Raw genomic sequence first — 11,350 nt, forward strand, 5'->3', positions numbered from 1 at the left:
CCATGATCATCTAGATTCCATTGCAAAACCTTGGAAGATCCAAGTTCCTTATTAAAATGAGGGGAGATCTTATTTCCAATTCCAGTTTATATGGTGACAATCCAAAGAGCTCAATTGTATCAAGGAATTTTGCTGAAAAATGAGTAGCATTAACTCCTTCATTGACAGCCTTAAAGAAACAATATTTTTTAACATTCCAGGGAAATATCTCATGCATACGGAATTGATTTTTGTTATCATTTCATTAAGAGGACCAGGGTACAGTTCTTTGAGAACAGTTCTATAGGACTGTCAAAAGTTGGGTAGATAAGATAAATAATAAAATAGCAGAACCCTATCTTCAGGTAACTCAACTTGCAACTCAACTGACCTTGAAATTGTGGTTGTAAGTCATTGCAGTCATAAGTTGAGGCATCATATGACTTTTTTCAACATTTCCCTTCTTTTTTCCAAAGGTCATTAAGCAAATCCATTTTCAACAATAAGCTTTTTTTTATAGAAACTAGAAATAACTGCCTGAACTGGCAAAAAAATGTTACAAATCATGGCCACATAACAGGAGGCTACAAATGACTATACAGGTGAGCCAGTTGCCAAGCACCCAAAATGCGATCACATGACCACAACAGAAGAATGGCTGCTGCAACCTCAAAAATGAATTGTAAGTAACTCTGGGACCGTCCTTCATAACTTCAGAAGGTTGCTAAGCCAAAGATTACCTGTATTTCATCATTCTGATTTTTGTCTTCTCCCGTATCCAAAATAAATTTAGACTATCTTTGGTCTCAATCACACATTTTTCTTCAATTGAAACTTGACAAGGTATGATTTATTTTTTTTTGATGCATGAAATCTCCACATCAGCATCATTCCCTCTTTTCACAACTGGTAGAAGCTGACCGAAATCACCACAGCAAATAGTTAAAAGTTATCCCAAAGGCCTAATCCTTGCCATATATATTGTGAACAGCCCAGTCTATGGTTTCAAAGCTCCCTCCTAACCATGGGGCTCTCATCCCAGACAATAAGCCTCACATGTTAAAGCAGGGGTCTCCAACCTTGGTCCCTTTAAGACTTGTGGACTTCAACTTCCAGAGTTCCTCAGCCAGCTTTGCTGACTGAGGGACTCTGGGAGTTGAAGTCCACAAGTCTTAAAGGGACCAAGGTTCGAGACACCTGTGTTAAAGCAAACCTGCAGTATTGGAGATTTTTTCTCAATGTTAAAAAGGAGAGTTTCATTCACTTTGAGGAGTATCATGAATGTGCTGTCCTACCACCAGGCATCAATGTTGCTGCAATAATAGATACTATAGCAATAACAACTATCCAGAGATTGCAAACTGCCTAACCTGATCTCTCCATAAGGCAAAAATTGTCAATTTCTCCAGGAAATAGGAATGCACAACAGTGAGGGCAGACTTTGGCACCATTATCAGAAATATTACATTAGACAAGCCATGAATTTTGCCTCACTCTTTTTCTGTTGAGGTCTTGCTGTTGAAGGAGGGTATTGTCATGCTGAGGAGTCTTACACTAATTAGCATTTACTGCATATTCTCAAGTTGATCTTCTCTTTCCTCCTTCATCTTTTCTTATTTTCTTATTCGGTACCATTCCTTGTGATTCTGGAGAGGTGCAGCCCTTTCATTCCTCCATTCCTTTATCTCTCCTTTTCCTTATCGTATCCCACTGACATTTAGTGCCCTCCCTTGACCGTGTTGCCCTCTCTCTCTGCACATGGAATAATTATGCTAACAATACTTTATTTATTTATTTATTTATTTTGTCACACAATATATATAAGCATAAGCATGTAATAACTATACAATATATAAGTATATATATATGAGTATGTTATATCCAATTAATATATATTAATTGGATATAACAAAAGGAAACAATAGGACAGGAATGGTAGGCACGCTATTTTAATGTACTATTTAAAAGCCACAACGTTGCACATTGCCGTTTTCGCCACAGAACAGTTTAGAATCCCTATAGCTTCTTCAGTGCTTGTGGGAAACTGTCAGAGACATGTTTTTTTTTTAAAAAAGGATCATGTGACCTCCTGAGAGCTAGGGTGGATCTGCTCTACCTGATCGCCAGCAGTCAAAGAAGAATCTAGGTTACACTAAATTTCAGAATAGAAGCAGTCAAAAAAATGAAACAGGATGAACAATGCAATGTAACAATGTAACAATGAACAATATAATGGCTAATGTAGTTGACTGACACCAGAGAGATCCAGTTTATATTTCATTTGCTGCCACACTTGCTGATATTTAGCTCAACCTACCTCATAGTTTGTTATAAAGAAATACAGGAGGATGCAGCACTATGTATGTGCCTCGAGTTCCTGAACAAACACAGATGTAGATACATGTGCATGTTTGTGTGGCAAAGAAGGGGCCCATAAAGCAATAAAAATATCCAGGCCTTTCATCATGCACTTTAAAGCTGTTGCTTCTTTAAGAACCATATGATGAGTCAATTCCTTGTTGCTGGGTGGGGGAGGGAACAAGGGACTGTGAGACTGGCTTAGAAACTGTCACAGAGCATTGGAAAGGAAGGTCACATGAGCACAGCTGCTGCTCTGCTGCGTGGTTGCTGGAAATCAGTAGCATTGAAGCAGCCACAGTTTCCCCAAATTTCATTCTCTTCTGAGTCATGGGTCTCAGATTCCAGATACATTCTGTAAATTAGTCCATTTGAGATAACTTATTTCAAAAATTGTTACCCTGTGATGCACCGTTTCACCCAGATAAAAGTCATGACAACAAGAATTTTAGAAATATATAAACACAATACAAAACAGTACTATACATGACAATACAGAAATAAAGGCTGTCCCTTGACCATGCAAGCTACAGGAAATATCTGAAGAAGGGTTGCTAATCCTTAGCTTGCAAAAGTCTCTATTAATAAATTTACCATACAATTTGGATAGTCTTTAAAAGTCCACTGAAAAGCTCTCACCAGGAAAATCCTTTCCTTAATGTGCCAACATTAATTTAACTTTAGATATTGATCCTTAAATAAAGGTTTTACCAATGATCAAATGCTGGGATATAAACAGCATAGCCACCTACGATAAGTTCTTCTTCTGATAATTTAAATGAGAACTTTCCCCAAATTTTAATAAATAAAATTAATTTTATTTAAATTAACTTTAATTTAAAAAAACGCATATGTACATAAACAGACATAATATATTTTGTTTTAAACAAATAAGTACAGGTAGACCTCGACTTACAACGCTTTGTTCAGTGATTGTTCAAAGTTATGGTAGCACTGAACAAAGGGACATATGACTGGCTCCTGAAGATACAGCCATTTCATCACCCCTGCAATCAAGTGATCAAAATTGGGGTTCAAGGCAGCCCACCCACACTTATGACTGCAGGGGAACTTGGACTCCACCCATTGGTCCATCTACCGCAGCCATGTGTGCTCTTTCTACCTGGATACTCTGTGGCCCTCCAACCTCTAGCTGCAGTCTTCTTGCTCTTGCTGATAACCAAGCATGTGGAGCCTGACTCTACCTGAGGCAGCTGCTGGCAGCACAAGGCTTTCTGTAATCCACACGAGGTCATACTCGGTGAGTTTCTCACAAGACCTGGGGAAGTTGGCCTTACCTGGTCAGCAACTGCATCTTGAATGAGTGGCCAAGCGCAAGCCAAGCCTTACCATGTGGGCCGCTGTGGCTATGTGGTAAGACGCTAGGCCTGTGCACTGCTGAGGTCGACAACTCGGCGGCTCGATTTCCATGAGCGAATAAACCGCGGAGGGACAAGAAAGGAGCCTCCCCTGTTTGCCTACTGGCATTCAGGCATCCCATGGGTAAAGACAACACCTGAAAACATTCCTTTCACAGAGGCAGCCAGCCACCTCGGTGATCCCTGGCTAACGCGTGCCATACGCTAAATAAATAAATAAATCAGCAGGAAAAGCAAGAAAAGAGTGAAGGCCAGCTAGAGCAGTGGAACACAAGAGTGGCCAGGGCAACTGCGGTTGAGATTGGGCAGGGGGTACTGCAGCTGAGGCTTCCCATCTGGGGGTGACTGAGGCTTTCGGGGTGGCTGCAACTTCAAATGATGCCACACTGCTGGGCCGCCGCTTAGGAGCTTCTTGCAGCTCCAGAGCCCTGCTATGCCAAGAAACCCCTGAACCACAACATGGCAAGCTGCCCCAGAGTCATGGGATGAGTCCTCAGCTAATAAATGACAGAATTCAGTTGACAGCAACAACTGCCAACTGCCAGCAATAATATGATTGCTGTTGCTAAGCAATGCATTTACACTTTACAACTGCATTGCTTAGTGACAGAAATTCCACTGTCTGTACTGTCAAAAACCAAATTACAGCTATACTTAGGAAGAAAATACCATAGCTGGTGCCTGGAAAAGATAATAGAGGTATGGGAATTTGTTTGCAAGTCAAATACAAACTTTTAAAAGCTTTAGAACTTTCCCAAATTTTAATATTTTAGTGAATTCTTACCAATCAAAACCATACATTAATGCGTAATTTATCACTCTACACAACCTTTCTGTATTAAAGACATGGCTGAACCTTTATATTAATAGTATATTAGGAATCCTTAAAGAGTATATTGAAGAATAATTAACAAAGAAATTATATCATTTATGACCTCAGCTGTTATGAGCTCAGATTAGTGGTGAAATCTAAATTTCTTTCCTAACGGTTCTGTGGGCGTGGCTTGGTGGACATGGCTTGGTGGGGTGATGTGACTGGGAGGCATGGCTATATAACCATACTGGGGGATCAAAAGACAGAAACTCACCAACAATGTTCTGCTGGAGCAGGGTTGGACTAGATAACCTCTAGGTTCCTTCCAGCCCTGGATTATCCTCTGAAGCTGCGACTAGTGCCAGGTTTGTAGTCCTTCCTTCCTCTCATTTTTCTTTCCTTCCTTCCCTCCTTCCCTTTCTTTCTTTCTCTCTCTCTCTTTCTTTCAGAAAAGAACCCCCCACCCCGTTTTTTGCCTACAGGGAAGCCTGCTGGGAGGAAAAACGGAGCCACCCACCCCCACCCCCATAAAAAAAAGGTTCTGACAATCATGTGCCACAACTGTGATCCTTGGAGCCTTTTTTTAACCTTTTAAAAGCATTTTTTACTACCTATTCACCAGAGCCAGTAGTAAAAAAAATGCCTAAAAAGTAAAAAAAAAAAAAAAAAGTTCCGATGATCAGCTGAGCAATGCAAGATTGTCGGAACTTTTTTTTACTTTTTAAAGCATTTTTAACTACCGATTCTGGCATGTACCCCTGCATGCGCAAAGGGTACAAAACACAGTACTTCCTGGTTAAAACCAGGAAGTAATGATAGTTGGGTGGGTGGGTGGGTGGGTGGAGCCTCACGCCGGGATCGTTACTGGTTCTCTGAACCACCCGCCACGATCGCTACTGGATCAGGCAATCTTGTCCAAACCGGGAACATTTCACCCCTGGCTCAGATATCACAAAACTTATACTTGGCTAATTATATTTACCAAGAAGTAAATGAATTTAGCTGAATCTGTAAGTAAATAATTGCAAACAGGATTGCAAATTTGTGCCAGCTCCTGGAGGTAATCCAAACAGGAAACTCAAACCATGAGTACTGCAGGGCTACAGTAACAGAATCTTACAAGTCTGAAAGTGCTTTTCCCACCCCTTCCCCTGCCTTAGTTTCCAGAGAACTAGGGAAGGTCCCTTTTGAACTGCTTTCTCCACCCCTATCCTTCCTTGGAACGAGGATTTCTCTTTATCAGACCAGGCTGCAGCTCTTCCTCTTCTCTCCCAAGGTATTCTCACAGCCCATTACTGTTTTTCTCTATTTATTGACTTTTTCCAAAATGTTCAGATGTCCTCTTAACATTAAATAAAATATTATTTTTAAATTATATCATGCTTTATAAGATTCTTTAACCGAATTTACCTCTTGACTGCTTTAATATACTAAAAAGTGGAGAAAAGGAGGGAAAGAAACACAAATGGGAAGAAAATACGGTAATATACTTACAAGAAATCATTGCACCTAAGTTTTAATACACAAAATAACTGTTACTTGGAACCCTGACATAAACCTTGATTACAGGGAAAAATTTTGTTCAGTCTTTCCATTATATTGACAGTCAATTCATAAACAGGAAGCAAACATATATGGGTATCAATGATTCAAAACATGGAATTGCACTGCCTTTCTAAAATGAAAGAATAATATTTTTCGTTTTGGCTATTCCTTTTCCCCAGTGGTAAAATCCATTTTTTTTACTACCTGCTCTGTGGGCATGGCATGGTGGCTGTGGTGTGGCTTGGTGGGTGTGGCTTGGTGGGTGTGGCAGGATACTGCAAAATTCCCATTCCCTCTCACTCCTGGGGGAAGGATATTATAAAATCTCCATTCCCACCCCACTGTGGGGCCAGCCAGAGGTGGTATTTGCTGGTTCTCCAAATTACTCAAAATTTGCTTCTCCAGAACCTGCTAGATTTCACCTCTGCTTTTCCCCCCACTTAACAACATATAGCTTTTCAATTTGTTCAATTGTATTTTTAGTGACTTGGGTAACATATAAAGGTATGCTAAATGACATTAGTAGAAATAAATAAGGCAGCAGGGCTAATACAACTGCTTTGAAATAAAAGAAGGTGATGTAAAATTCAAACAATGTATATGTGGATAAATATAGATTGCTATAATTTTTTATTCATAATGTGAAGCAAATAGAAATCAAGGTAGATCATAAACTTAAATTAAAACTCATTCAGAAAAAAACAAATCATAAACTTAATTAACTATGGCAATAATTCTTACTCCATAAAATTAAGAATACTTGATAGAAAGAAAGGAAATATTAAGACACAATAATATCAACAATTCCTAAGGCCCAGTATGTAAGAGCTTGCCTAAAAGAGTGACCTTGAATCACAAAAATGCTTTAGTTTTACCAATTTAAAACAGTAATTCCAATCCCTACATACAACACATGAACCATATATGAACATGCAAATACTGTATATAAACAAACATCCCCTAATGAAATCTTCAAAGAACTATCTCTCTAAATGAAGTGGAAGGCTTGCTTAGTCCATTGTTTTATTTCAATTGCAACTAGTTAAATATTCTTGGGGCATAATGTTGATAAGCATCACTGTTGTTGTATTTATACAGTAAGCAAAATAACTACCTAAGAATACAGAATTCTCATTTTTATCTTCATCTGCTAATAATAATTGAGTTACATTCAGACTAACACAGTTATTTTTTATTCAGTTGAATATAAATGAGACCAAAGCATTATCCGTATACAATCCATGGTTAATAATTTTTAACAGATGCACCTCCACTTTGGCTTCTTTAAGATAAGCCTTTTGATGTTGGAAAAACAAGGGTTGACAAAATCTGCCTAATGATTTTTCATGGCACTACATGGATCATAGCACTACCCATCAAAGATGGTAGGTCAAGTCTTTTTTTTATTGCTTGACATAGTGTAAGCCGCCCTGAGTCTTCGGAGAAGGGCGGGATATAAATGCAAATAAAATTTAAAAAAAAGTCAAGGGAATGAATACAACTTTTCTGTTCTGAACCTATAACCAATCATTTTGACTGCCTGAGCCAAAAGTAATTTTGAATAATTGTATAAAGCCCCTGCTTATTTAATTATGCTTAATACTTCATTTGAAAGTGATTTTGTATCTGCATTATACTTTTCCTTCTTTTTTCAGCTCTAGAATGTATTTTTTGAGATTGGCATACTAAAATGAATTAGAAAAGAGCAACATAGAATTCTTAAATTATAACTTTAACAGACATTTTTAAAAATCCTCCAAAGTAGGTTTTTCCCATTTTCATTGCTTCAGCACACTGGATTGATTCTACATTGTGAACTATGTTGTGAACTGAAAAGGTAATATACCTGTGTGCATAAACCCATAGTTTAGAAATTGATTTAGCAATAAAAGAAAAGCTTTAACAATATCAGAGTTGTGCAAATGGTTCGAAACTAAAGCATTTTGAACCAACTTATTTTAAGCATAAAACAACGGCCGGACTGGGATGTTTTAAACGTGAAACAATTATAGTGTTTGAAGTAGCCCATTTTTTTATCTGAGGTAGATTTTTTAAGCATTTGACAAATTAAGAAACAGCAAACTAAAAAGAGAAAGATATGACATACAAAGCATAAATTGCTGAACTGTTCTGGAGTGCTTTTTTCACACCAACAAGAACTGTTTAGGGTTAATATTTCAGTGTTTGCCAATAACTTTGCATGTAAATGTTCCTCAATGTTAAATTAAGTTTTATGTTACTTCTAAGAGTATCCCACTTTCTATTGATATTCCCAAGGAAATTTCTAAGTTTCTTATTCTCTGACTTGTTGACCTCCATCCACTAATTTATAATCCTCTACTTCATGGGTCCCCAACCCCTGATCTGCGGACTGTTACTTGTCCATGGCCCTTTGGGAATGGGCTGCACAAGCGGCAGGCGAGCACACAAAGCTCCATTTGTGCAAACAGCGGGCACAAATGCGAAATCATCCCCCCTCCCGTCAGTCTGCGGAGCCAGAAAGGTTGGGGAACACTGCTCTACTTGATTTCAAGACTTTCACACTTTTGTATAACATAGTGATATGGGCAATCAATTCTGATTAAATGTGTATATCTATGGAAATTTTATTATTATTTCTGTTTATTTTGAAGTTTTAAAAATATTTGGACAGAATGTAGCAGTAGCAGTATTGGTAATGGTAACTCATTACCAATTTTCTTGTCATCCATTTTATAACCAAGACCACAGAAACATACTACAACCGGAATTCACCATTTCTAGAAGTTAGACTTCTCTCATGATCCCAGACAGCGAAAAACAATTATGCTGTCACTTATATACACACGTATCTTGACATAACCTTTTTCTTTAGTTCCTTTTCCATTTAAATAGTTGACAATTAGAATGTTCTGGTAATCCTTGAAGAAAGTACAGGTAGTCCTCAACTTACAACTGCTTGCTTAGTGACCATTAGAAGTTATGACTGATCCAAAAAAGGGGACTTCTGATCCGGATTCGAAGTCCTGATGGTCGGTTTCCCTCTGTGGTCTCATGACCAAACTTTGAGTGCTTGGCAAAACAGGTGCATTTATGGCATTTATGGCAGACTCTATTTGCAGAGTCCCTTAGTTACATGGTCATGTTTTACATCAGTTTTGCCAGAAACCAGTTTGTTTCCATTTTTGGCAAAAATGTGCCCATAGGTTTGTATAATGACTGCCACAAAAAAAAGGTCATAAAATTGGATTGGTTACATGACCAATCCATTTTACAACTGTTATAACATATGACGGCTCCTTTCTGGTTATATGACAATAGATTTTGGACATGTCATTTTTGGACATGTGATGCGACACCTGGAAAATTATGGCATACTTCACTTAATCCTCCAAGAAAAGATTGAAGGCAAATGAGGTCCAGGGAGAAAATCTTCATCATGGTTTCAAAATCTAAGGGACTAGTTTGGACAAACTCAACAGCACTTTTTCGTGTGGCTGTTGATAAAAATAGGATCGCCAACATCAGATGATGGATATGGCACAAGAAGTAGTACTCAAAGACTACCTGTAAATGGACTTTATTAGACTGTTACACAGGAAATAAAATAGCAACCGTCTGCTGTCCAGGGTGCTAGGGTCAGTATTTCTGTTGCGTAATCGGAAAACTCATCTTGTCTCCTTTACCTTAGCATTTTTTTCTTTTAAAGATATATAGTTATATAAATTAAATAGTAAAGTGTCTTTAAAACATCCATGTAGAGAGGTGCCTACACATTACCTGTTTATATAGTAACTCTTTTTACACATTAACTGTTAATGTAGTAACTCTTTTTTCAAAAGGAAATGTGAATAGAATAGAGAATGTAGTAGAATAGAATATAGAGTAGAATAGAGAATACAGAGTAGAATATAATAGAGAGTAGAATAGAGAATATAGAGTAGAGTAGAATAGAATAGAGGGAGGGAGGGAGGGAGGGAGGGAGGGAGAGGAAGAGAATAGAAAATAAAATAGAGAATAGAATAGAATAGAATAGAATAGAATAGAATAGAATAGAATAGAATAGAATAGAATAGAAAAGAAAAGAAAAGAAATCTGGAAGGGGCCTTGGAGGTCTTCTAGTCCAACCCCTGCTCCCGCAGGAAATCCTATACCATTTCAGGCAACTGATTGTCCAATCTCCTTATTCCATATACTCCACCATCAAACCCAGATCCGACTTGTCTAACCAACCGAAGCGAAGGCCTGTGTCTCTGCTACCTAACGCTGTTACTCGAGGAAGGCCGCTTGCGCTACCTCGAAGACTTCCCTAAAGCCCGTCGGGGTAAAAGCCGTTCAGAACAACGCCTGTCCAGGAGGCAGAAAAAGGAGGCAGCGCGGATCCCGAGGATACGCCTGGATCGGGTCGGACTCACTTCCTCCGTGCCTGCCTGAGGGCAACGGAAGACCGTCAGCCACGAAACGCCCACCCGGGCCGCCGAGGAGCAGCCGGGGCCGCGCAACGAACAAAAGCCGTTATAAGCAAACAGGCCTGGCGGTGCGGAGACCCCAGCGGAGACCCTGACAGCCGCCGCCGCCGCCCGGACGGCCTTTCCCCTCACTCTGCCCGGGAGAGGCTCGGCGGGGCAGGCCCGGGCCCCACCCTCCGCCTCAGCCCTTCTTCCTCCTTACCGAGCAGAAGCAGTTTCACCTCCTTGGCCGCCTTTTCGCCGTCCTCGCGAAGGTTGCGGTCGATCATCCGACTTCGCTCGGCCGCCGCTTTATCTTCGGCGCTCAACGTGCAGCCCATCGCGGCGACAGGACGGGCGAGGCGGGCGACTGGCACCCCTGTGGCGCTCCTCAACGGCCGCAGAAGTCGGGAGGGGAGGAAACTGGAGAGGCGGGGGGAAGGGAGGGAGGGAGGGAGGGAGGAAAGAGAAGCGCCACCGGAAGCCTGCCTACTTCCTCCTTTCAAATCACAGCCCGACCAGAAGCGAATTGTCCTCTGGGAAGTGTAGTCAAAGCGCGGGTCTTCTTGCCTCACCGCCAAGCACGGGAAAGGGGTGACTTCTGGACACCCGCCGCGTCGGCCGCAGGGCATCTAGGGAGAACAAGTATTATTTACTGTTCATGGGAGCTGTAGTCCATGAACCGTAAATCATGCTTGAGTTTGAGGGCGAAACGACTCAACTGGAACGTTTTGTTCCAAAATGTTTAGCAAATACCTTTTCCAACTAATCAGTGTCTCAAAGGGGCTTTTTCAAGAGGCAGCTGGACTTTCTGGTTTTTCTTTGAAGGTGAAGCGCTTCTCATCCAA

At 40.2% G+C, this 11,350-nt stretch overlaps 1 protein-coding gene across 1 annotated transcript in view; it reads right to left on the minus strand.

Moving 5' to 3' along the window:
• GNAI3 (G protein subunit alpha i3) overlaps nt 1-10,941 on the minus strand; it is a 36,365-nt gene extending 25,424 nt beyond the window's left edge. The window contains exon 1 of the mRNA XM_058178077.1: nt 10,726-10,941. Within this exon, the coding sequence (XP_058034060.1) occupies nt 10,726-10,843 (118 nt within the window). The 5' untranslated portion in view covers nt 10,844-10,941. The remainder of the gene's footprint in view (nt 1-10,725) is intronic.
• Nucleotides 10,942-11,350: the final 409 nt, after the last annotated feature.

Source organism: Ahaetulla prasina, chromosome 3 (genome assembly GCF_028640845.1).
Source record: "Ahaetulla prasina isolate Xishuangbanna chromosome 3, ASM2864084v1, whole genome shotgun sequence".
Taxonomy (NCBI): Eukaryota; Metazoa; Chordata; class Lepidosauria; order Squamata; family Colubridae; genus Ahaetulla; species Ahaetulla prasina.